This window comes from Podarcis melisellensis, assembly GCF_964234715.1.
Source record: "Podarcis melisellensis genome assembly, chromosome: 4".
Taxonomy (NCBI): domain Eukaryota; kingdom Metazoa; phylum Chordata; class Lepidosauria; order Squamata; family Lacertidae; genus Podarcis; species Podarcis melisellensis.
Window position 1 is genome coordinate 29173850 of NC_138531.1, and position 25819 is coordinate 29199668.

The following is a 25819-nucleotide window of genomic DNA, read 5'->3' on the forward strand; positions in this document are numbered from 1 at the left end:
CCAACCCATGAAAACACAACAGCGCACCCAACATCTAAAACTTCCCCATCCAGGGCTGCCTTCAGACGTCTTTCTAAAAACCAGAGAGTTGTTTTATTTCCTTGAACATCCGTGTTTCCCCTTCCTCCCTGGCAGCCGGAGGCACCTTTCGGGCAGAACTGCGACCCGAGGGACATCCTTTGGGGAGCATCCCTCTCCTCGGGTCCAGCCTGGAATAGCTCCGTCGGTTGGAACGCGGCGCAGGGGGCGCCGAGCCCGCAGGTTCGATCCCCGTCGGGGGCAGCTGCGTCTCCCTGCCCCGCGGCGGGGGGTTGGACTAGATGTCCTCCCTCCCTCTGCTCCCTCCCTTCCAGCGGGAGGAGCCTCCGTCTGTCAGCCTCGCCTTGTGACCGGAAGGGCCGCGGCGCCGCCGCCGCCGCCGCCCCCGGAGGGAGAGACTCAGCTGCCGCTGGCTTCGCCACCGCGGCGGCGGGAGAGCCGCGGAGCAGCGCCGGCGGGGCCTGGAAGGAGGAGCGGGCTCGGCTGGCAGCGGAGGCCTCGGCTCGGACGGTCAACGGGGGCTGGGGGAAAAAAGACGCCACGCCCGCGCCTTCCTCGCCCCCCTCCTCCTTCCCGGCACCTTCCCGGGTCTCCCTGCCTCTGCCTCGGTCCGGCACCCTTTGCTGGCAGGGGGTCAACCCCGCGCCCGCCCCGGGGTGGGCGTGGTGCCCTTGGGTGCTGGGGGTGTCGCTGCTGCTGGCCCAAGACTGCTCGCCTGGCCTGGTGCGTTGCTTGGTACAAAGCGCAGTTTCCCTTTCCCTATCTGGGAGGGTTAGTAAGTACTACTCGTGTGTAGCAAGTGGACGGGTTTTTTTAACTGGGCTGGGGGGTAAAGGAAGGAGGGGTGAGGCTGGTGGTAGTGGGCTGGGCTGGGCTGGGCTGGGTTGCAGCAGCCGGAGCTCCTCCCAGCATCTTGGTAAGAATGGTGCAGAGACACCATCTAAGCACCATTAGGCTCTTGTATATTATATACGGCGTTTAGAAGGCATCCCTGTATAGGGAAGTTTGTTAAATGTTTTAAATACGTTTGATGCCCTGTTGTGTTTTCGTTGGTTGGAAACCGACCAATATATATATTTATATAGGCTTGATAAACTTTACGCAATTTACAACAAATTTCTTAGCAATTCAGCTTCCCATTCTTACATTCTTGGCAGCAGAATAAGTACTGTGCATAAGGCAGCAGGTAATTGCAGGGGATGGAGGAAATCCCCACCCCCTGCAATTACCTGCTGCCTTATGCACAGTACGTATTCTGCTGCATGTTTCTTTCTTTACTTCGTTATTCCCATTGCTTATACTTCAAGGTTTAGCCATGCTGGCCATATGACCCGGAAAGCTGTCTGTGGACAAATGCCGGCTCCCTCGGCCTGAAAAGTGAGATGAGTGCCGCAACCCCATGGTTACCTTTGACTGGACTTAACCGTCCAGGGGTCCTTTACCTTTACCTTACTTCAAGGCTCTCTCTGTGTGTTTGTTTGGTTAGCTTTCTGCTAACCAGCTCAAGTTCTCACTAGGTATAGGGCTGGGCTGGGCTGATTGCCTCTGTGCAGTTTCAAAAAGTAATGACGGCCATATTCCGTGCCTAAAGGAAGAAAAGGTCAAGAACTGACCCCGCCTCCACACACAGGCTTCTTCTTCCTGACTCCCTTGGAGCAGGGACAGAATGGCAGTAGAAAAAACACTGGTTGTAGGCAAGTTTAATGGAAGTCACACTGTCCCCAGAAGTTTGCGCAGTTCCACACTCTTCATAAGCAGCAGTGTTAGAAAGCCTTACAACATCACCTGCTGTTCTGTGGTATGTCATGTTGTTGATGTCTTAATAGAGCGGACACAGGTAATCTGTATAAAAGGAAGGTGCCATAGAGTCATTCTGGTTATCAAAATCCAGGGAGGAAGCACAGGTGTGTTGCATTTCACAATTGCAGGTGGACTACTGTGTCATTCGTGTGTTGCAATATTCAGTTGCGGATTGGCGTGGCTGAGTCTGCTGTTGCTGTATTTATTCTATGAACTCCTCGGCACTCGAGAGCACATTAGTCAGCCCAGAATACTCATCATTGTCATTTATTAGATTTGTGTGTCGCCTACTCAACAGCCTCTGTGCGTCTTGAAAATATGCAAAACCACGAATCCAAAGTTTTAAGGCATAATTTACATGTAAGAAAACAACAATCTACAATGAGACCCCACATTATAGAAAAATCTTAATAAGTCTCCTTATAACAGTAGAATTAAGATCAGTAGAATTGAGAGAAAGGTGAGAAATGTTATCACATGAAAATTATTATTGTTATACAGTGGTACCTCGGGTTAAGTACTTAATTTGTTCCAGAGGTCCGTTCTTAACCTGAAACTGTTCTTAACTTGAAGCACCACTTTAGCTAATGGGGCCTCCTGCTGCTGCCGCGCTGTCGAAGCACAATTTCTGTTCTCATTCTGAAGCAAAGTTCTTAACCCGAGGTACTATTTCTGGGTTAGCAGAGTCTGTAACCTGAAGCTTATGTAACTTGAAGCGTATGTATCCCGAGGTACCACTGTTCCTTGTATACCTCTGTTGTTATCGCCACACTTAATACACGGTTAAATAGCTACAACATGCAATGGGATGAAAATTGGCAATTGCTCAGGAAAACATTGGGGGAAAAGAGCTATGCTGGAGGAGAAAAAAGTCCTGCCTAGTGACTAGTCTTTCACCCTTTTCCCCACAGTGGCCTACAAGATGCTCCTAGCAAGCCCAGAGGCAAGATGGCAGCCGGTGTCCTCAGCAAATGAAACTGAGGCACGCGCCTCTTAAAGCCACTGCTTATATCAGAGGTGGGGAACCTTTTTTCAGCCTGAGGGCAGCATTGTTTCTTGGGCAGCCTTGGGGGGGGGCGTGTCTCGTGCCAGTAGTAGGCGGGTCCACAGGCAAAAGCAGGTGGAGCAACAGGTTAAATTCCAGCCACACACAAAAGCCAGAGTGTCTACACCAATACATCTCTCCATTTCTCATCGAAGCAACGTGCCTGCACATCTCTCCATATAGGAAAGTGAAAGGCAGTTTGAGAGCTTTTTCCAGCCACGCAAAAGCATTCAATAAGAGGGTCAATGGAGGGGCATGACTTGGGTATAAAGGAGAGTCCCCTGGGCCTGAGGTTCCCCACACTTCTCTTACACCACCTTGTATTATTTGTTGCATTTCTATCCCACCTTTTCCTCCATGGAGCTCAAAGTGACTTTCATTCTCCCCCCTCCTCATTAAAACCCCACCACAACCCTGCAAGGTAGGCTAGGCTGAGAGGCAGTGACTGGCCTAAGGCCACCCAGTGAGCTTCATGTCTGAGTGGAGAATCAAACCCTGGTCTCCTAAGCCCCAGTCCAACACTCTAACCGCTGCAATATGTGTGGCAGAAGGAGAATATGATGCAGGTATTTTGAAGTCAGATTACACGCCTCACATTCTCTGCTGAGCCACTGGGAGTGAGCTCTTAATTCCAAAAAGTATTCCCAACCCTTATGATGGCTTTAGGAAGTCAGAAAATTGGATAGCGGCACTGTTTAGGATACAAAAAATTGGGAAGATCTAGAAGCCGTCTTGCTTTCTTGAAAGGTTTTGAGAGTATACTCGGTTTTATGTCAGGATTAAAGTGAAAGTGACTCCCTCGCAGCTGTGTGTACAGGTAATGTGAATACAGTATTTCTGAAGCCGTAAAAGGAGAGTGGGGAAGCCATGGCTGTGCAGGAACACGGTCTCAGGGCACAGGCAGCCATATTGTAGTGTCTGGATTGGGGAATGCCTGGGGATGCCATGTGTGCTGCTTTGGAAAAAAGAAAGCAACAAAGGTGTACTAAATCAAAGAGAAGTGCATTACATACATCATCCTAAAGCAGGGGTTCCCAAACTGGTCTGTGGACGACCAGTACCTGTGAGCTACATTCAGGTGGTTATTTCATATATTGTATTTTATTGTACAGTAGACCCACAACTTATGCACATTTAAATTGTGTGCATTTAGCTTCACGTGCTAATAATAATAATATTTTTTAAGGGGATGAGTGTGTGTGGAGGGGACTTTGGCAATCCCACCCACCATTGTACCCCATGTGTTTTGACTATATGCAATGATGGCTTTATGCGCTGTTCCTGGAACATAACCCCCAAGTAAGTTGTGAGTCTGCTGTATTACAATTTGAATTCTATGGAATTCCAGATCCAAGAATTAAAAAGCAGTGGAAACAATTAAAACATCATATAGAGTCTAGTACAGCACATTATAATTGTTGCAATGGGCAGAAAAATCATTAGGTGCTCTGACAAGACTCTCAACAGTTTTTAAAGTGGTCCATGGTGGAAAAGGTTTCTTGGACAAACACACATGCAACCTGTATGCCCAGTGAACCAAGGGAGGTGCTTTTCCTCTTCCTGCTGTCTGCCTGGAGCCGATAAAGTTATAGACTGCAGATTTTGAGCTGATCTGCACCAGTCTGCTTGCCTTATATTAGCTTCAGGCTAGCCACGTACAGAGACAAGTTAACAGATGTACCATTTCTGGTGTCGGGTCGGAAAGGGCACCTGTTTACAGGCGCTGTTAGCAAACTGAAGGTCTGGGTTGATTCCCTTTAAACGTTCTGTTTGTTCTCCCTGCTGCTTGGGTGTGGATAAAAATAAGCCTCTCTTTTCCTTTTCCGCGGCAGGCCATCTGGAAAGCGCGATGAGTGTCAAGGCCTTCAGGCTTGTCCCTGCGGTTGAGCGGGACTTGCTGATGGGCGACAAAGCTCGGATCAACATCGAATGCATCGAGTGCTGCGGGAAGAACCTGTATATCGGAACCAATGACTGTTCCATCTACTACTTCCTGCTGGAAGAAAAGAACTCGCCAGCTGAGAAAACGTCCTTTTCCGTCTCCAAACAGCTGCACAAATACCTGAGTTTTCGGAAGCCCGTGGGGGAGCTGAAAGCCGCTTCGGCGCTCAATCGGCTCCTGGTGCTTTGCGACAACACCATAACACTGATGAACATGATGAACCTGGAGCCCATCCCCACGGGGGCCAGGATCAAGGGAGCTACGATGTTCACGTTGAACGAGAACCCCATGAGCGGGGATCCTTTCTGCGTTGAGGTTTGTATCGTTTCGGTCAAGCGCAGGACCATCCAGCTCTTCTTGGTCTATGAGGACCGCGTTCAGATTGTGAAGGAGCTTCTCACCCCGGAGCAGCCTTGTGCCGTGGCTATAGACGGCCACTATTTATGCCTCGCTCTCACCACCCAGTACATTATTCTGAACTACGACACTGGCGTTTCCCAGGACCTCTTTCCTTACTCTAGCGAAGAGAGACGGCCCATTGTGAAAAGAGTAGGCAGGCAAGAATTCCTGTTGGCAGGACCTGGAGGATTAGGTAAGGTCACAATGTTCTCTGCCTCCTGTTGGAAAGTTTTTGGGTCTGCGCTTAGAAAGGGTTTGGTCCTCCCATGATATGTCAAATCTTGATCCATTTGTTCCTTTGTGCTGTGCTATCCGGTCTTAAAGGTAAAGGTAAAGGGACCCCTGACCATTAGGACCAGTCGTAACCAACTCTGGGGTTGTGGCACTCATCTCGCTTTATTGGCCAAGGGAGCCTTTACCTTTCTGCTGGAGTGGTACCTATTTATCTACTTGCACTTTGACGTGCTTTCAAACTGCTAGGTGGGCAGGAGCAGGGACTGAGCAACGGGAGCTCACCCCATCATGGGGATTCGAACCACCGACCTTCTGATCAGCAAGTTCTAGGCTCTGTGTTTTAACCCACAGCGCCACCCGCGTCCCTCCTATCTGGTCTTACCAATACCTTATATCTGTGCAACGAGCTGTGATCTCACAGCAGGAGAGCATGCAGACGACAAAAGAAATAAGGAAATAAAAAGCAAAAGTTGGCATACTGTTGTGGACACCGGGCTGGAGTGCTGCATTTAAAGATGCCCAGCAAATGCTTGTGACAATTGTGCAGGCACATCCCAGGCAACAGTTGTAATAGGAATGAATGCATTGAATCGGCAGGGTAAAAGGCCGTGTCCCACCAGGGCTCTATTTTCTAACTTGAGAAAGCGCTATAAAATCATAGTCTGGAGGGAGATGTGCTGCTTATTGTACTAAAAACCAATTGTGTGGAAAGGCCCCAATACTCTAGCAACTGCTGATAAATCTTGTTTTGTTTTTTAAAAAGCAGCATATTGGAAAACATGAATGAGTGGTCTGATCTTGGAAATTCGTGCCTCCTTACAGCCTGATCCTAATCAGTGCTAGGCATGCTTGAGCCCATTGAAATCAATGGGATTGGGTTTGCTTTGCTCACTGTAGGATCAGGGTGTTAGTGGCATTCCACTAAGATTGAATTCTGATGTTTTCTGGAATTTTGGGTGCCTCCCGTTTAACTTACTTGACTCATCCAATTCAGGGCTTGAATTGTAAACAGAATTGTGCCAGGACCTTCCTATTGTAAGAAACAAACTAAGTAAGTAGCACAGGGTAACTTTGTTAAGCCAACACTGGAGTCAATGGTGCTGCTTCAAGATTCAAACTGCATGCTCTGGGGGGAATCGCAACCTCCTTGCTAATACCTGGTTTTTTATTGTCCTGTTTTCTAACGCGCTTGGATTCCTTTTGCAGGTTGTAGAATTAAGGTTGTTTTTGTAAAGCTGCTATCCGTAAGCATTTATGGCTCCGCCGTAGCTCAGTGTAAGACCCCCAGCTTTGCCTGAGATAAGGTGAATCCTACATGGCGTAAATAGCTTGTTAAAGATGAGGGTCCCCTCTTGCTTTCCTTAATAAGTGGAGCCTTCTGTTCTTATGGAGAGGGCAGGTGGCTATTCGTTTCTGGAGGAAACATCTGTGTACTGTTGTTAGGCTTGATAGCACATGGAGCAATCCCTAAGTCCTAGATCCACAGGCTGCAGGAGACGAGGAACGGAGCAGAGGGGCCTCTCCTCCAGGGAGCAAGACCTTTGCCAGCAGAGGGGCACATCTACTGCAGAGAACCGCACTATAGCCATAGATAGTTCAGTGGGCATGTATCTACCGCCGAACACTATGGACCTTACTTTCAAACAAATATACTTGACTGTTGTTCCACAAGGTGTCCATTCCTTCTACTGTATGGTGAAGGACAGAACATTGCTGATGACCAAACAGAAATGTCATGCAACGTTCTAACATTAAATGCAACTAAGGCACCGAACATCTGGTTGAAATCAGCATCCGCACAGCTGATTCTCGCACAAAGACCGCTCACTCATCAAAGCAGTGGGCGGGGTTTGCAACCTGGCACGGGCTTCCTGTGCCTGGGTGACACCCCCTTTGCTTGCTGGCCATCGCTCCGCCCCCTCCCCGCCTAGCCAATCAGCTGCCAGCTTGGGGGGTTGGGGTAGAGTGAGAGCCAGGTAGGGCAGGCTCCAGCCGACCATCTCTCCAGTCAGTCTTCGGAGCGTCACAACAGTCCACACAACCGATTCTCGCACAACCTATCCTTTTATCTATTTGTTTCTAAAACATCACTTGTGAGACGGAATATTCCATACTGGTTAATGCAGTTTAAAAAGGTGTAGCTTTTTCTTCCAATGGTGCATGGTAGGTTTTGCTTGTCGGTGTGCAAGTTACTGTCGTGCTTGAGAGAAACTCTTCTTCAGAGCTCCTGAGAAGGCACTTTCATGGAGAATTCTTAGTGGGTAACTTTATGCAGATAACTATGTAGAAGCCGGGCGATCAGCTGGTTGTCCGACCAGACTTCTAACTCATCGCTCCCTTTCTAAACCGGCAGGCATGTTTGCAACTGTTGACGGCATTTCCCAGCGTGCTCCTGTTCACTGGTCAGAAAACGTGGTTGGTGCAGCCCTCTGCTTTCCTTACGTAGTTGCACTGGACGAGGAGTTCATTACGGTGCATAGTATGCTGGACCAGCAGCAAAAACAGACACTACCCTTTAAGGATGGTCATATCCTGCAAGACTTTGAAGGTACCTAATTGTGTACACACGTGTGTGTGTGTGTTGGATTACTTTGGGGAAGATCTAAGTGTTTTTCTTACAGTCTTCAAAAACATAAAAGGCAGGGACTGGCTCAAGAGCAAACCACTGAACTGCTTTTCTTAAGCCAAGGATGAAGAATCTGTGGTTCTCCAATGTTTTTGAACTCCCAACAGCCCCCAACCAGCATGGCCAGTTGTCAAGGATGATGGGAGCTGCGGTCCATCAGCAATCTGGTTCCCCATCTTAGTCCTCAGCATTTATCACTCAAAATATTAAGTATTGTATTACATTCCCAGGTTATCTGTACTGCTCAGCCTATGTGTAGTGTAGTGGTTAAGAGCGGTGGACTCGTAATCTGGTGAACCGGGTTCGCTTCCCCTCTCCTCCACATGCAGCTGCTGGGTGACCTTGGGCTAGTCACACTTCTCTGAAGTCTCTCAGCCCCACTCACCTCACAGAGTGTTTGTTGTGGGGGAGGAAGGGAAAGGAGAATGTTAGCTGCTTTGAGACGCCTTAGGGTAGGGATAAAGCGGGATATCAAATCCAAACTCTTCTACGTGTAGCCGCAAAACATCCCCTAAGGAGCTAATGAGCTGAATGGCTTTTATTGTGTATTCTCAGGACTGATCGCACTCTTAAGGAAAGAGCGTATAATCTGTGACTCTCTAGGTGTTGCTACACATCAACACCGACATTTAGCCATGCTTTCTGGGGTTGATGGAAGTTGGAATTCCTCATCCATGTTCTGAGGAACAATCATGCTCTGGAGCTAAGGAAACCCACACTTCAAATGTGCATACAGTGATTGAAAAATGCATATATGGGCAAACCCCCAAAAGGGGTCGCTTTCCAGGTCATTGTGCATCTCAACCTGTCGTGTCCCCGCCTAGTTCCTCCCCCTTCTGGGGCCAAAATTGGCGCACATGTTGGCACATTCGTGTGTCACTTGGACGCACACAAAATGGCCGCCGGCTGTAAATAGCTGGTTGATTCAAGAGGTTGCACTTCCTATAATAAGGCTCTGTTGTCCAACGTGAAAGATATTTATTGCCATCAGACAAAAAATATCTCTCCTGTGGGGGTGACATGGAAGTACTTCCTATGGAAGATCGTAGACACTCAAAAAATAAAGCGGTTGACAGCGTTCGTTTGGCGCTTTTGGAAAGCATGAGCAAGATTTGAGATTGTGCAAGTGCAGCACTCTTAATGTTTGTACAAGTGATGCTTCGAGTTCCTTTTTATGTGGAAATACAACTGGCATATTCTAAAAATAAACTGCCAGGCACTAGCTAAACCGAACCGATGTGGGGTTTCATTTCTTCATTTTAAAATGGAGGAAGAAAACGTGTTTGTAGAACCATCAGCGACCATTTGTGTACTTGTAACTTAAATCCATGTTCCATCACTAAAATGTCAGCAAAGATACTTGATCCTAATGGTAACTACGTTTTTGCAAGGCCAGGTGTGCCTTCCTAACTTTGACATTATCTGATATATTGTTGTGTTTGCGTTGCACTGGATTTGCAATAATAATCATAATCATAATCAATCATAATAATATTTGTTTATATCCTGCCCTCCCCAGCCGAAGCCGGTCTCAAAGTGGCTAACAACAATAAAAGTAACACAGTTTACATAAAATCACAATCAATTAATTGAAATGCATTCTAAAACCAATTCATTCTAAAATCAATTCAAAATCAAATTTCCTCAAAATGTATTTTCTCTTTAAGTTGCATTTAGTTTCTGCATCTCAGTGACTTTTCTATATATTTTTTGTTTTTGTTTTTTTAAGTCATTTGCGATCATGTAAAACAGACATCTTGTTTTCACTCTTTTCTCCCCAGGCAGAGTAATTGTGGCTACCACCAAAGGGGTCTATATCTTGGTCCCACTACCTCTGGAAACACAGATTCAGGATCTTTTGGCCAGCCACAGAGTCGAAGAGGCGTTAGTCTTAGCAAAGGGAGCCCGAAGAAATATTCCGAAAGAGAAATTTCAGGTCTGTTGGTATTTTTGGAATGCATCTGGGCATGTGAAGGCAGCAGAATTGCAAGCAAGCTTTGAAAAGCTGAAAGTCTTATTTTGAAGTATCTAGAAACTGGAGCCATTTACATGCTGGTATCGCAAGAGAGAGAGAGAGCCATTCTTAGAGCTGCTTCCTGGTTGCTGTCTTTAAGCTATGAGATATTGGGAAGCTGTAGCGCTTAGTTGGATTGGGTGTGTTAAGAGTTAAGATTGTTCTGTTTTCTGAGTGATGAACATCCCTGTAAGCATTTGCAACTGGAATAAAAAGGCCGTGTGCCACCTTTTGAGCTGACTAACTTTAATCTTAAACTATTTCTTGTGAAAAAGGAAGCTTCATTTACTTCAACAGAAGAGCCAGCGTGGTGTAGTGGTTAGGAGCAGTGGACTCGTAATCTGGTGAACTGGGTTCGCTTCCCTGCTCCTCCACATGCAGCTGCTGGGTGATCTTGGGCCAGTCACACTTCTCTGAAGTCTCTCAGCCTCACTCACCTCACAGATTGTTTGTTGTGGGGAAGGAAGGGAAAGGAGAATATTAGCCGCTTTGAGACTCCTTCAGGTAGTGATAAAGCGGGATATCAAATCCAAACTCCTTCTTCTTCAACAGATCTTGCTTCCAGGCGGAAGTAGTAGTTTAGCAAGCGTAAAAGGTGGTGACAGGCATTGTGGAATGTAAATATCCGTGTTCGTTGGCATCCTTATCTCTTTGTTGCATCTCTGAGGGTGGGAGTAACTCGCGTAGGCACTGTGTTCATAAGCATTGGGCTAGGACCTGGGAGATCAGGGTTCAAATTCCCACTCAGCCATGAAATCCATGGTCGACTCTGGGGCAGTTGAAATATTTTGGCCTAACCTCCCTCACAGGGGTGTTGTGAAGATAAAACGGGGAAAAGAGAAGATGCACAATACCACCTCAAGCTCCTTGGAAGGCGAGGTGGGCTATAAATAAAATAAATGGATTAGATCTTCTCTTAGCTATTATGCTGTGCCAGCTCTCTGAAACAATTTAGGCTTTCTTGGATATAGGATCACCGTTCGAACTTTCTTGATCCAGCAGCCCTTCATAAAGTGTACCCAAGAGACTGCGAAGCCCCCCACCCACTCACCTTCTCGCTTTGCCTTCAAATCACTTTAGCTTGAACTCCCTTCAGATGGATAACTTGACTCTACTACCAGAGCTTATTTAATGTCCATGGATCCCCCCCCCCCCCCGTGTAATTTTGTATTGCTTGAGGCTAGATAAATTTAATTAAATTACAGGAAAGTTTAGAAGACAAATTAAAACATCAGATTCTTTTCACCGTAGAGCATTATTTCATTAGCCACAGCTGAGTCCTCTTGTTTCATCTCCTTTCGCTTTGTGCCAGCGCTCGTCTTCACATGTTTTTGTATATTTATTGCTGGTGCAATTATATCTCATCCTTCTTCCAAGGAGCTCGAGGCACTGTTATGTGATTTTCCACAGACACACAGACACACTCTCACTCTGTCTCTCGCACATACACACCCTTTTGTGCTTGCAGTGGTCCTGTGAGGTAGTTTAGTCTGAGAATGATTGTTCCAAGGCCCAGGTGCATCATAGAGTTGGAAGAGACCACAAGGGCCATTGAGTCCAACCCCCTGCCAAGCAGGAAACACCATCAGAGCACTCCTGACATATGGTTGTCAAGCCTCTGCTTAAAGATCTCCAAGCATCTCAGGAGTGTGCTTGGGAAAGGTTGCAATAGGTCTAGAATACACTATGAGCTTGCCAGGTTTAGCTTCTGCTCAAATCAGTGAAAGGAGGGAAAAGGTGAGAATAGGTGCGCTACTTGTGGATTTTGAAAACATTGCATCTCAATTCAAAGTAGTTGGCTTGTAGACTGTTCTATGCTGGCTTCGGGTATGAAAACTGTTTGGAACAGTTTCCACATCTGAGAGAGCATGGAACCCAGTTGCAACTTGCACGTATGTGCATTTTGCAGTGTGCACATTACATTGCTACTTTGAATGCACACAATCCACATGTTCTTATGCTGTTTCCTTCATGGGATTGATCAGCCCTGGGAATCTCATTGACTTGGAAGTGTCTGTAGGTTCACAGCTCAAACATTGCTGGAGTCATCTGGAGAAGTTTCTCATGTGTGCTTCTTTCTCTGTTGCAACTGGCACCCTTTCGCAGTCCCCAGAGGACTTCCCGGGAAGCTGATAGCTAGATAGCTATGCTTCGTAGTCTCAGGGTGGACTTGCAGCCTTACCCAACTCTCTGATTCTCCATATTGTGAAAGTCGTACAAATTGCATGCAGTTATGAGCTTTAAATCAAGTCAGATTCTGGCTTATTTCTCATTTCAACATGGCACAACTAGTGTATGAGCCACACTATTTATTTTTTTCTTTCATCAGTTTCCTAAACGGGTGGTATTTTCCCCTCTTTGTTTCCCATTTAGGTTATGTACAAACGAATCTTGCAGCAAGCGGGATTTATACAGTTTGCACAGCTTCAGTTCCTAGAAGCAAAAGAACTCTTCAGGTAATCCCTCATGTGGGGCGAAGAACACTTTTTGAGTGTTACTTGGCAACCGATTGGATCCTTGTGCTTGGCTTTAAAGGCTTCTGAGTTCTGAAATATTGTCATGAGGCAGGACTGAAACACTTAGAAGGCAAAAGATTTAGGATCGCGGACCAAAGCAAATTTGGGGTTGCTCTTTTTTGATTTGGTAGTGGCTGATGAGTGACGAAACTCTCTGACGTGTTCCCAAGTCCTCCTGATTGTTGTATACTGAAACTGTTAAAAGGCCGTGAGATAGTCCTCGTCTGTTCTGCCCACAGGCCCCTGTCTTGCTTGCATCTAGGCAACAGCTGACGTACCAGGTTTGATTTTGAATCAGCTGGATGTTTGCAACAATTGCCTTGGCTTTCCCCTTAATATTGGTACAGTGGTACCTCGGGTTAAGAATTTAATTTGTTCTGGAGGTCCGCTCTTAACCTGAAGCTGTTCTTAACCTGAAGCACCACTTTAGCTAATGTGGCCTGCCGCTGCTGTGCAATTTTTGTTCTCATCCTGAAGCAAAGTTCTTAACCCGAGGTACTATTTCTGGGTTAGCGGAGTCTGTAACCTGAAGCGTCTGTAACCTGAAGCGTCTGTAACCCCAGGTACCACTGTATAGGCATTCTGACGGGTACTGTGTGTGTATGCGTGCCGGCAAACTGCATAGCTTCTGGGAACTGAGCTTTTCAGTTTGCTGTTGCACATACAACGGAAGCGATGGTAAATATGGAAATAGAGTTCTGTTTGTAACGTAGCTTAGATCTGGGATTACCAACACAGCACCCACAGGCACCATGACACCAACTGCCTCTTGGGCACCCTCCAGAACCCCCTGCCTGCCCTAAAGTTTCTGAGCACAATTCAAAGTGTTGGTGCTGACCTTTAAAGCCCTAAACGGCGTTGGTCCTGTATACCTGAAGGAGCGTCTCCACCCCAGTCGTTCAGCCCAGACACTGAGGTCCAGCGCCGAGGGCCTTCTGGTGGTTCCCTCACTGCGAGAAGTGAGGTTACAGAGAACCAGGCAGAGGGCCTTCTCGGTAGTGGCACCCGCCCTGTGGAATGCCCTCCCACCAGATGTCAAAGAGAAAAACAACTACAAGGCTTTTAGAAGAGATCTGAAGGCAGCCCTGTTCAGGGGAGCTTTTAATGTTTGATGCATTATAGTTTTTTAATATTTTGTTGGAAGCCTCCCAGAGTGGCTGGGGAGGCCCAGCCAGATGGGCAGGGTATAATTAACAAACAAACAAACAAACAAGTAAATATTAACTTTTGTGGTGTGCATTAATTTCCTTGGCTTCCCATGGGCCTGCCCTCTGCTATTCCCCACATGAGCTGCAGGCATTCGAACGAAGGGAAGAGGGCAGGGCAGCTGCAGCCTTGCTTTCCAGGATGCCAACACTCCTAGTTGCCCCTCAGGAAAGGGAAACAAGGAAGGAAAGAGTAGGATCCTGGCTTATGAGTGAGGATGAGAAGTCTAGAGCTTCTTGTGCAGGGGAAGCAACCTGGAGCATCGAAGGAGGGACAAAGGGTTTCCCCATATACGTTCATCTGCATGGGGTGCCCAATCGTGGGTCCTAGTGGGACACTAGGAGGGGGCTTGCAGTGCTTTAACCCTTCGTCCCCCGCTGCAGTTCTAATCTAGATTTCTTAATGCTAAGTTATGGGCAGCTGTAACAAGTGTCCACATTTCCCTATTATTATTTATCAATTTGTATACCACCCTATACCCGGTCTCAGGGTGGTTACAACATAAAAATCGCAAAATACATAATAAAAAAAAACAAAACCCAATAACTGCCCCCCCCAACACATTTTTAAAGGGCATCGGATGTCAATCAGCCAAAGGCCCAGTTGAGAGGGAACGTTTTTGCCCGGTGTCTAAAGGCAAAATGAAGGCACCAGGCAAACCTCCCTGGGGAGAGCATTCCACAGACGGGGAGCCAGTGCGGAAAAGGCCCCATTCTCGTGTTGCCACTTTCCAGATCTCACAAGGAGCTGCCACACAAAGAAGGGCTTCCGAAGGTGGTCTCATGGGTAGGTTCATATGAAAAGAGGTGGTATTGTGGGGTCCTGAGCCATTTAAGGCTTTATAGGTCAAAACCAGCACTTTGAATTGGGCCTGGAAACTAACTGGTAGCCAGTACAGTCGGACCAGGATAGATGTAAGATGCTCAAACTGTCCTGCTCCTGTGAGCAACCTGGTCACTGAATTCTCCACTGATTGAAGTATGTACCAAGCTAAGTGTCCTCTGTGTGCATGCGCGCGCATGCTCCTCTGTATACTTTCCCCTTTCTTTTTGCTTCATTTAGTTTGACCCTGTAATTGCAGAGGCGGCCAGCTGGATGTCCGGGAGCTGATCTCTCTCTACCCCTTCCTGCTGCCTTCTTCCTCCTCCTTCATGCGGACTCACCCTCCCCTCCACGAATACGCGGACTTGAACCAGCTGACGCAGGGGGACCAGGAGAAGATGGCCAAGTGCAAGCAGTTCCTCATGAGCTACCTGAACGAAGTGCGCAGCACCGACGTGGCCAACGGCTACAAGGAGGACGTCGACACGGCCCTGCTCAAGCTCTACGCGGAGTCCGGTCACGAAAGCCTGCTAGATCTGCTGGTCTCCGAGAATTTCTGCCTTCTCGCGGATAGCGCCGCGTGGTTGGAAAAGCACAAAAAGTAAGCCTCTGGGTGACATTTCCTAACCCCCAGTAGAGCTCAAAGTGAAAGGAGAAATGCCCAGTCACTACCCTGATTATTTTCTGGGTTTTTGTTTTTTTAAAACATCTTTTAAACTAGATGCCCATATTCCATTTTGAATGATGTGAGGCCTCCGGTGAGCAACTAAATTTTCTCCATAACCTTTTTTGATTTAAAAAATGCAAGCAGCAAAATAGCGTTCTAAGTCCCCTAGTGCCAACTCCCTAGACTACCGTGTGTAAGATTATTTAATATTGTTTGTTGAAAAAAGGAATTTTAGAGCGGCTTGCAAAAGATGGTACCTGCCCTCAGGGTGTTGGTCCAAAAAGTCATGGCACGTGAGGAAAAACGGAATGGGAGGGAGGAGGGGAAAGCAAGCTCAGCACAGTACATATTCCCAGTGCTTTTTTTCTGGAGGTGCTCAAGGGTAAGCAGTACTGGCACCTGTTTTTTCTCGAAAAAAAGCAGTGGTTAAAAGTGTGGCAACTTCATGGTGAGTCCTGGCACCATTTTTTCCCCTGAAGAAAAGCACTGCACATTCCTAAAATAAACATTTCTTCCTCATAACCCCTAAGTGACTTCCCCTTTTTGCCTTTTAGCATCATCATAGCTTGAAAAGAGAGCCTAACTTTCGAGAAATGTTCCTTTTCTTCTGAAGGATCTTGAGTCACCCAAATAAGAACTGTTAGCTGTTGTGTAACCGTGGCATCTGAATACAGCCGTGCTTGTTGCGTAACTGTAGGAGCCTGAACTTTATGGCTGAGCAAGGGTTTGAAGGACCACCTATGTCGATCTTTCCCACTGACTTGTTCCTGCTTCAGCTGAGAAGAGGGCAGAAGGCTATCGGTCTCTCTTCCAAGTGAACGTGAGAACAGCCTGACGAATCAGGCCAGTGGCCCACCTGGTCCTGGTGTGTGTGCTCTTCAGATGCTGGCTGTGTTGTGTTCTGGAATCAGGGCTACAACCTCACCCCAAAGTAGCAAATAGGAGGAAGAAATGCGACCTCCTTCACATGTAAAGTGGGAATAAATAGACCCAGCTCACAGAAACTTTGCAAGAATTAATCCAATCCGATCGGTCTTTATTACGATCACAAATCAGGCTCAATAACTAAATCATTAAGCCCATTTATCACATAGAATGCCAAATACTCATTTGCCTTTTTTTTAACAATACTGCTTCTTACACAGGTTCTTCGCGCTTGGACTCCTGTATCATGCAAACGGTCAAGATGCAGCGGCACTACAGGTTAGAGCGCAGCCATGTCTCCAAGGAAATCAAAGCAACACGTAAACCTTTCACGGCGAACCAAACCGTTTCAACTCATGTTTCAGTTCCCGTTCTGGCCATTAGGCAATTGTCATGCACGTTCATTCATTTAGAGCTATTGTTGTTGCTCTCCAGGTAGAGAGCTGAGCTAATGAAAGGGGAACAGAATCCCTGGTGTCTCTGTGCTGCTCCCTTTTTCTGGTTACCTTTCAGCTCTTTCAGCATATCTGGGCAACAGGGTGGCAGCGGCCGGGTGGCAATATCAGTTGAAGGTCAGGCATGCTATTCAGGTGGCTGGTCAATCAGCATCCCAGCCAGGTGTATCGTCTAGTTGTCCCCTGGCTTCTGTCTCTATTCCTTGTCCAGCTGTTCTGGACATTTCTGTAGACATTTCTGGTTTGCCTATCTTGCAGCAGTAAAAACAAAGTGCTTCTTGTATGAGGTTAAAACCACAATAGCTCATTTAAGATCAGCTCAGGACAAGTCCCTCTTGCCTCTCTGCATGTGGGGGAAGGTTCATAAGTCAGTGTGAAATAGTAGCTACCTAATTTTAATCCGCTTTGGAGCGCTTGTGGTCACCCTGATATCTTTGCACTTACAGGCCAAAACATTAGAAGCTGGGAGCAGGTTCACTTATTAAGAACCGGGTAGAATGCTGCCTGTGTTCTGTGAATAAAAGGGGATGGAGAGATTTGTACATACAAAAAGGAAGAAGGCAGGCAATGATTTGGAGTGTAGACGGGGAAGATCACATCGGGGAGATGGCACAGCATGGGTAAGCATGCCCAATTGTTGCCAGGATGATGGGCAGGGAAGGATTTTGACATGCCCCTTTTTGGTGGCAGCCCTGTGTCGAATGTTTACTTTTGCTCTAGGAGTCCAGCGCAGAGGCAAGGGGAAAGACCTGCACTTTGCACCCGTGCTCAGCTCCTGTTGGCGCTGTTACACAAGTCTTTGGCATCGGTGTGCTAAGTCTGTTGGTTTGGCTAAATTTATATTAACTAACAGCCCGGAGAAAAATAGCAGCTGGCTTTATCGCCGTGGGATTCAACCTGAACCTGATTGTTTCATGCTTCTTTTCGGCTTCAGTTATGGGTGAAAATCGTTAACGGTGACATCCAGGACTCAACACGCACAGATCTTTACGAGTATATAGTCGACTTCCTTACATCCTGCACAGACCATGAATTGGTGTGGAAGTACGCAGAGTGGGTCCTGCAGCGAAGCGAAGAGGTTTGTGGCTGGGTATTTGTGGGGGGAGGTTTTGGAAATTGAAATTGCTGTTGCTTGGGATATTTGAGTATCATAGACTCGTAGCATTGGCAGGGACCCCAAGCGTCATCTAGTCCAAACCCTAGGTAGGTGTGCCATCCATATTGGTTGTCGAAACCTTCCAGGTCTAACAAATCTGTATTTCTTAATGTCATCCACTCCCGGATCCAGGTGAGACGGGCCGCCTCATGATATAATTTCAAATTAAAAATATATTTTAAAGAGAGAGGCAGCAGCACAGCTGTGTGTCCTCACCATTAGTCTTGTATAAACTGAATATTGTGCACTCGCTCCCTCAAACATCCGTTGTTGCACCCTGCCAACTTGTGTCATGTTTTCATTGATTTTATTAGCATTAGAAAAGGTCAGATATTTTCAGTCCCTTTTAACAAGTATGAGGCAACAGGAATTGATAACCTGGCACCAGAGACTTGTGTGTGACCATCCATTTATGTAAACTTTGCAAATCTTTTTTTTTTTTAATGCATCTTGCTTTAGGTTGGTGTGTACATCTTCACTAGAAGACCCTTGGAAGAAGAACAGAAGAACAGCTTTAATCCAGACGACGTCATCAGCTGCCTTAACAAATATCCCATATCACTAGTAAAATATCTAGAGTTCTTGGTTCTAGAAAGAAGAGTGAAAGTAAGTGGCGATAGTTGGATCCGGTAGCATAAAAACTGGTGTGCGTCTGTTGCGATGTTCAGTTTATGCCTGAAGCTCAGAAATAAGTCCAGGTTGTTCCTTTAGTTCTCTAGATTGTTGCAGGGCAACCATGGTAACTTGCAGCTTTAAAACACCTCTATTCCATTCTGCTTGCTTATTGAGACTCTAAGTAGGCCCATTACCAAACTGGATAATTTAACACCAGGAGGTAATTATGGCACAAAGTACACCCATTAGGTGACCCTTTTGCTTATCTATGGGAGCAACGGAAAAACAAGACTTAGCCTTTACATTATTTGCTCTTGGAAGCCCAGTTCTATTTACTGTTGCAGCATAAGCAGAGGAGGCAATAAGCAACTATCTTACTTTTAAAAGACATCTGAAGGCAGCCCTGTTTACGGAAGTTTTTTAATGTTGTTGTTGTTATTACAGTTCCCATCATCCCTGACCACTGGTCCCGCTAGCTAGGGATGATGGGAGTTGTAGTTCAAGACCCAAGTTTGGGAAACACTGCTTCACATCAAGGATGGGGAACCTCAGGCCCAGGGACCACATGTGCCCCTCCTGACCTCTGTCTGACCTTCAAGACTCTTCCCACCTCCAGGCTGCATCCCTCATTGGTCCTTGCAAGTGCTTTTAATTGGTTTGATTCTTTCCTTAAATTATGGTGATGCCACTTGCTTGTCTGATGGAGGTTGGGTGGGTGGGTGCCTGACTCTTCTCCTCCTGTAAAATAAATAAATAATAGAAATGCTTCATTCATTTTGCCTGCCCCCACCAATCACTGCCATACGGCCCCTGGAAGGTTCCCCACAAGTAAATGTGGCCTTTGGGCTGCAAAGGATCCCCTACCCCTGCCCAAATCTCCCTTGTCTGATGAAGTGTTTTCTCTGGGGTGTTTATATTCCAGCATGACTGCTGTCTCCCAACTTCTCCTGCAGCAATAGGGCAAAAGCTTCCTTATCTCCTTCCACTAGGAGTGTAGGATCTCTAGAATGTGGAATTAGGCTGTTAAAAAGATGAGCTCCCCCCCCCCTTTTCTCTTTTTTAAAAGCCAGTCAGTGGGTGGTTAGGAAGAAGTAATTCCAAGATTAGAAATTTTTGCATAACTTCAAATGCTTTAGAAGCACGATTTTATATAATAATTGTTTTACCGAAAGCGAGAAGGACTCTGGGCTTAGGTAAGCCCGCTGAATTCGAATGGGTGAGATGCAAATGGGAGGAAAGAGTGACAAAACTGTGATAAGGTAAAAGTGGCCTGTGAATTAATAGATAATAGGATTCGTGCTCCTTGAGTTATTGCTAATGGTGATCATATTTTGAAAGGCAAATGAATTCTTTCTATTTAAGTGCTGCTCTGGAACTCCTTTTGCTCTTGCGACACACGTGGAATTTCAAACCTCTGAATTTGTCAGAGCACAGGTGCCCAGTCCTTTTGAAATGGTTTTCTTTTCTTTTTAACCATTTTGTTGTTTTTTTAAAAATTCAAAATACTCTAACATTAATACTCCAACATTAATAAAGCTACTTATGGAGACAGTCTTGGAATTAAAATATTGTCTTTTATGCTGGCAGAAGGAAAAATTCCACACCCACCTGGCAGTCCTTTACCTGGAGGAGGTCCTGCGTCTGAAATCACTGGCTGCAGAGAAGAGTGAGGAATTGAGCAAATCGCAGGCGAAGCTACGCAGTCTTCTGCAGAAATCTGACCTTTATAGAATTCGTTTTATTTTAGGTAAGAGAACTGAAATTGTATTTTATATGCTTCTGATGAAGGGTGTGTTGTTGTTGTTTTAACCAGCTACACAGGCAGAGAAAAGGAAAAGGATATGTGAATTGCACAAGGGTGATTTGAACTCAAGTTGTCTGAGGGATAACGTTAAATGCTTTGTGTTGATGTCGGTTCCTGTTGCATCATTACAGTGTCAGGATAACTCGGGCCTAGTTCAGCTTGCTATGGGATCCAGGAGCAGCTCCCTGCAATGCAGTGCATTCCAGAATTTGATGCAGGCATCAGCGTAACGTGCCTGATTGCCACAATCCTTCCACTGTAACTTTCTGAAGTGAGAAGGAAGATTGGAAGAAATTTAAAGATTATTTACAGAAACTTTGTAAAATTAATGAATGTTAGAAGGATGTTGGAATGAAGTTATATGGCTTTAGCAGAAATGTTATAAAGGATTAAGTAAAAATAGATTGTTAATCGGCTAAAGGAGGAAAAGTAAAGTTAGATTATGTCAAGATAAATTATAGGGCAAAAACTGAGAAAGATGGAAAGGATTTGCTGAAATAGCTAACTGAACTAGAATACAAAAAAGGAAGGTGTGAGGAGGTCGATGAAACAAGTAAATGAAAGACAAGATATGGAAATATTGGATGTGTTTTTAATTGTTTTTGTTTTTGTTTCTGTTTTGTTAAGATAGGTAGTGGTTTTTTTATTTTTCTATGTATTGTAATGTATTGTTTTGTTTTGTTTAACTTTGTTTTTTTTTCCTGTAATCCTTAAACTCTTAATAAATATTACTTTAAAAAAAAACTTTCTGAAGTGAGGGATCCTGGGCAACTGGACATAGCCCATATTAGGTCATTTTGGCATGTGTGTGGGTCTGTGCCCTGCTGCAGTATGGCAATGAGTGAACCCAGCCAGCAACGTGTGAATTCTAAGAAGTGGCTTTAGTGGCATAAGAACATAGGTCTTTTAAACTGTGTGTTTAATGCTGCGTTAAATGCTGCTGCACTGCCAAAAATAAGGTAAATATCGGCAGGGATCCCAATAGCAGGCTTACACCAGGGTCTTCCCTGGGGCTCTGCTTTCTGCTGCATTTCCTCGTAGCTCCCCAAAAGCTGTTTCTGAGAACTGGAGGACTCCTGCAGAGTAATGGGTAAAACAGCTGCGTTAGGTGTTTTAGCCCTGTGTCGGAAAGGGAATGTCTTCTGTTCCTGAATGAGACTTATTTCCATCCTGCTCATTGTATTCAGAAACATAACGATGAGCCTAGAATTCTACACGTAACTGCCCTGTGTTAGAAGGGAATTTTTGTTCTTGGTTTTATCATTCTGCTTGCTCTTCATTTTCTGTTGTTCTTTGAAGACGGCTAGCTTATCTGAGGAATATAGCTTTCTCTTGCACTCTAACAAGGCCTCTGCTTAAAACGTTACATCCGGCAGATAAAATCAGCGGCACAGATCTTCACATGGAGTGTGCGATACTTTTTGGGAAACTGGAACAGCACGACAAAGCTTTGCATATCCTGGTCCACGAACTGAAGGACTTTGCTGCCGCGGAGGAGTACTGCGTGTGGAATTCGGAGAGCAAAGACCTTCCTTACAGGAAGAAGCTTTTCCACATGCTCCTTTCGGAGTATCTAAATTCCAACACATCGGAGCACCAACTGGCCATGGCAGCTGTAGACCTCCTAAACAACCATGCGGCCGAATTTGACGCGGCCTGCGTTTTGCAGCTCATACCAGACACCTGGTCGGTGCAGCTCCTCTCCTCATTTCTCTGCGGCTCCATGCGGGAAAGCATCCATGCACAAAGAATGACGCAGATCGCACTGGGCTTAGCAAAAGTGGAGAACCTCACTTACATGCACGAGAAGGTGAGTACAGTGGACCCTCCAGATACAAATTAAATTCGTTCCAGGAGTCTGTCCGCAACCCGAAAAGTCTGTAGGCAGAGGCGCCACTTCTGTGCATTCACGAGGTGCGCAGAGCGCACCAGCACATGCGCGCGTGGTGAAACCCGGAAGTATTTGCCACGTTTAAATAATAATAATAATATTTTTTTATTTATACCCTGCACTCCCCAGCCAAGGCCAGGCTCAGGGCAGCTAACGAGCAATAATAAAAATAAGTTGAATGAATACAACTTAAAAACAAGATTAAAATACAACATTAAAATATTGAAACATTAAAATATTAAAATGCAGCCTCATCACAGGAGGAGAAAGGAAAAAGAAAGAGGGGGAGGGAATCAAACTGGCTCCCTTAGGGAGCTGCCTCCCCGTGCCCTTGCACTAAAATGGTTTTGCCACGATCGTAACCTGAAAGTTACGTATCCAGAGTGGTACGTAACTAGAGAGTCCACTGTATGCCAATTGTGCTGTTGCTATCAACGTGGCAAAACCAGGGCACGGGGAGGCACCTTCCTAAGGCAGGCTTTCAGCTGTGTCAGAAGGTAATAAGCCACGGGAAAGAGGCAAGCCTTCATAGACATGCTGCAAGGAACCTGCGGTCCTCCAGAAGTTGTTTAACTGCAGCTCTCATCCCTGCCTATTGGCCAGGCTGGTTGAAGCTGATGGGAATTTCAAGTACAGCAGTTATGATGGCTACCTCTGCTGTACACACACACACAGAACCAGTGTGATGGATGTTCTCCCAAAGCTTCCCTGGGAGAAGGAAGCAGAGTTGGGAAAAGGGGAGTATTTGCATCTTTACCAGAATTTAATATATAAAATAGTAAACTATAAGCCCTACCACCACCTTCCATAGACCATTTTTGTCTCATAAAGTTGATACACTGCTTGACTGTAAAAGCAAGCAAACCTCAAAGCAGTTTTAAAAACAAAGCAATAGAATTATCATTAAAACGACTATTTAAATGTTCTTTAAAAAATTCAATTGGTGATAGATCAAAAGCAGATTAAAGCACATGTCTACAATGCTACATATGGAATTTTGCATTTATGTACAGATGAAGTACATAGCTGCACCCCTAAAGAGCTTTTAAATACCCCTTACTGTCAGGGCTTCCAGAAAGAAACTTTGGAATTAGTTGAATGATCATTGCACCAATTCTAGTAGACAGCATATGCCACCAGTGAAGTACGCAGAGGGTCGCACTCAGCTAAGTCCAACTCACGAGTAGCACCCTTTGAAATTAATGAACCTAAATGACTCCTGTCCATTCACTTCAATGGGTCCACTCTAGCACTGAATACCATTCAGAGTAGCAATAGTCTCTGTGACAAAATGGCAGCCTCTTAAGCACCCTCATCGGTTCACGTTTTCAGCGGCTCTTTGGCTTGTTTCTCCCGCTTTGCAGGTGAAGCTAAAAGGGATCACAACGGTTCTCTCAGACAGAAAGGTCTGCCAGATGTGTCAAAGCCCTTTCAGCGAGCCTGCGTTCGTCAGGTATCCAAACGGCAGCGTGGTCCACACACACTGCGCCGCGAACCGACATGTGAATTCCAGCACAAACCACCATCTCTCCAGCCCCAGCGGACGGACATGAAATATGCCCAAGGTAGTGCCAGACGCTGTGTTGGTTAACTCCTTGGAGTAACCGAAGGAGAGACTGGGCAAAAGAACAAAAATAATTTGAGGAGAGAGGAGTTTGCCCTGGGGTTGATGGAGGAGGACTTTTGGTCAAACACGGCCTCTTAAACTGCTGATCTCTTATGAATGTAGGCAGCACAAGAAATTGCAGGTGTTTATATAACAAACAAATACTTTCCTCACGGTAAGGGTGCTGGGGAGGGGGTGGGGAACGGAAAAGCTTTTAAAAATACATATACCTATATTGAAACATGCACTGAATTCGGTGATCAAGTGGTCTAGGAAGGAGAGGAGCTGATGAGCAAAAACATCTCTTCCCCAGAAAACCGATTCTGTCTCTTGAATAAGTGGCATGAAGGAGCACTTTTCTCTTGAGAGTAGAGCATAGCCTGCATATTATGTTCTCTGCCGGGTCTAAATTTTGCCTGCCGGGACAGCGTCATGAACTTGTTCTGTGCTCTTGATACTGTTTTTTTGTAAAAAAAAACAAAAACGATTTGTTGCACTTTTGAGCCTTTGTCCTTTATTCTCTGCCATGCAAGTCCATTTGTTACAAAACCTCTTGGAAGCGCTAGGCCCCCATGGGAGCTCCTGCTCAACCGGGGAGGGAATGAGAGGAGGCATGATGACAGGATCACCATGCTGTGGAAAAGCCACTGTTTCTGACACTACTAATTGCAGCGAAGTCACCGGGGTCTGCCACCTGGATTCATAAACCATCGACCGGAGGTGGGGGTGGGTGGGGGGGTGGGAAGGAAGAGTCTTTAATAACTGTAACGACTTATTTATTATCATACAGATGTTCTGTAAATACAGTTGAATGAAATGGTTTTTATATCGGCGTTCCCCTAGAGCAAACACATGTAACCGGTAATTCCAGGTATAGCTTTTGAAGCGTCTACACCTGAGATCGTGTGAAGAAATGATCTGCGGTTCTGAGCTCCTTTGCAAGAATGGGTTCATTCAAAGGGATTAAGGGATGCTGTCACTGCAATGTCCGTGGTTGCATCGCGATGGTGCGGAGTAAGCTTGATAACACTTAATAAATGCTCTGTGGATACGGAAGTATAGCGTGCCAAACTTTTTTTTGAAATGACACCACTGTGTGCAGGTAATGTTCTGTTTTACTACATTATTTGTACATACATACAAACATACACACCCATCTGTGTTGGTCTGTGTCACTACTAACACAGTGGTACCTCGGGTTAATACTTAATTCGTTCCGGAGGTCCGTTCTTAACCTGAAACAGTTCTTAACCTGAAGCACCACTTTACCTAGTGGGGCCTCCCGCTGCTGCTGCACTGCCGGAGCACGATTTCTGTTCTCATCCTGAAGCAAAGTTCTTAACCTGAAGCACTATTTCTGGGTTAGCGTAGTCTGTAACCTGAAGAGTATGTAACCTGAAGCGTATGTAAGCCAGGGTACCACTGTATTCAGTTTAAAAGATTGGAAGAGCAGTGCTGCCTCTTTGAGTGAAACCTTTACATTTATTTTGGGGAGGCTGTGTTATTTCTCCAGAAAGCTTTGGTTGCTTTTCTGCACCTTATAATGCAGGTGTGATGCAGATGAACAACTCCCTTCATCCCCTGCTCTCTGGGACTGATGGCGGGGGTGGGGAACAGTTCAGCAGTATCAGGAGGGTCAAAGGTCCCTCACACCTGACACAGGCTTTTGTACTTTGCACCTGAGGCAAAAGTCCTTGGAAGGAAAATGGGCAAAGAGTGGCTGCAGAGTTGCATCGGTGCACCATGAATGTTTCAAGAGGTTTCTCCTCCCAGAAGGCTCGGTCAACTCTTGTGCTTAGCTAGTGACGGAATAGAACAGATTGTTTAAAGCAGGGTTTCCCAAACTTGGGTCTCCAGCTGCTTTTGGACCATAATTCCCACCATTGTTGACCATTAGTCCTGCTCGCTAGGGATGATGGGAGTTGTAGACTTAAGGGTCAGACTAGGTGCGCCATTATTTATCATGGCATCTGTGTGGCTGCCTAATAACCTCCTACGACCAGCAAACAAGCAGGAAACTATTAAAAAACCATTTAAAACATTAATAAATAAATACAG

General features: G+C 45.9%; 1 protein-coding gene across 4 annotated transcripts; it reads left to right on the top strand.

Annotated features, from left to right (window-relative positions):
- Positions 1-412: 412 nt before the first annotated feature.
- Positions 413-24817, top strand: TGFBRAP1 (transforming growth factor beta receptor associated protein 1). 4 transcript variants are annotated; one of them, XM_081907381.1, is made up of 13 exons: positions 681-810; positions 2751-2856; positions 4717-5418; positions 7813-8007; positions 9867-10021; positions 12473-12555; positions 14903-15244; positions 16456-16513; positions 17624-17767; positions 18305-18451; positions 20048-20207; positions 21641-22074; positions 23520-24817. In XM_081907381.1, exons 2-13 carry the CDS (start codon positions 2811-2813, stop codon positions 23706-23708), a joined length of 2655 nt encoding a protein of 884 aa, XP_081763507.1. In that variant the 5' UTR covers positions 681-810; positions 2751-2810; the 3' UTR covers positions 23709-24817. The 4 variants fall into 4 exon arrangements, with proteins under 4 accessions (XP_081763505.1, XP_081763508.1, XP_081763507.1 ...); XM_081907380.1 differs by having other exon boundaries at positions 685-814; XM_081907379.1 differs by lacking the exon at positions 2751-2856 and having other exon boundaries at positions 413-814.
- The last annotated feature ends 1002 nt before the right edge of the window (positions 24818-25819 follow it).

Bases quoted from the DNA above. Each gene is read 5' to 3' on its own strand.
- TGFBRAP1 (XM_081907381.1), top strand. From the start codon at position 2,811: ATGAAACTGAGGCACGCGCCTCTTAAAGCCACTGCTTATATCAGAG. The intron at 12,556-14,902 runs GTAATCCCTCAT...CTGTAATTGCAG, and splicing joins GAAGCAAAAGAACTCTTCAG to AGGCGGCCAGCTGGATGTCC. The intron at 16,514-17,623 runs GTTAGAGCGCAG...TTTCGGCTTCAG, and splicing joins AAGATGCAGCGGCACTACAG to TTATGGGTGAAAATCGTTAA.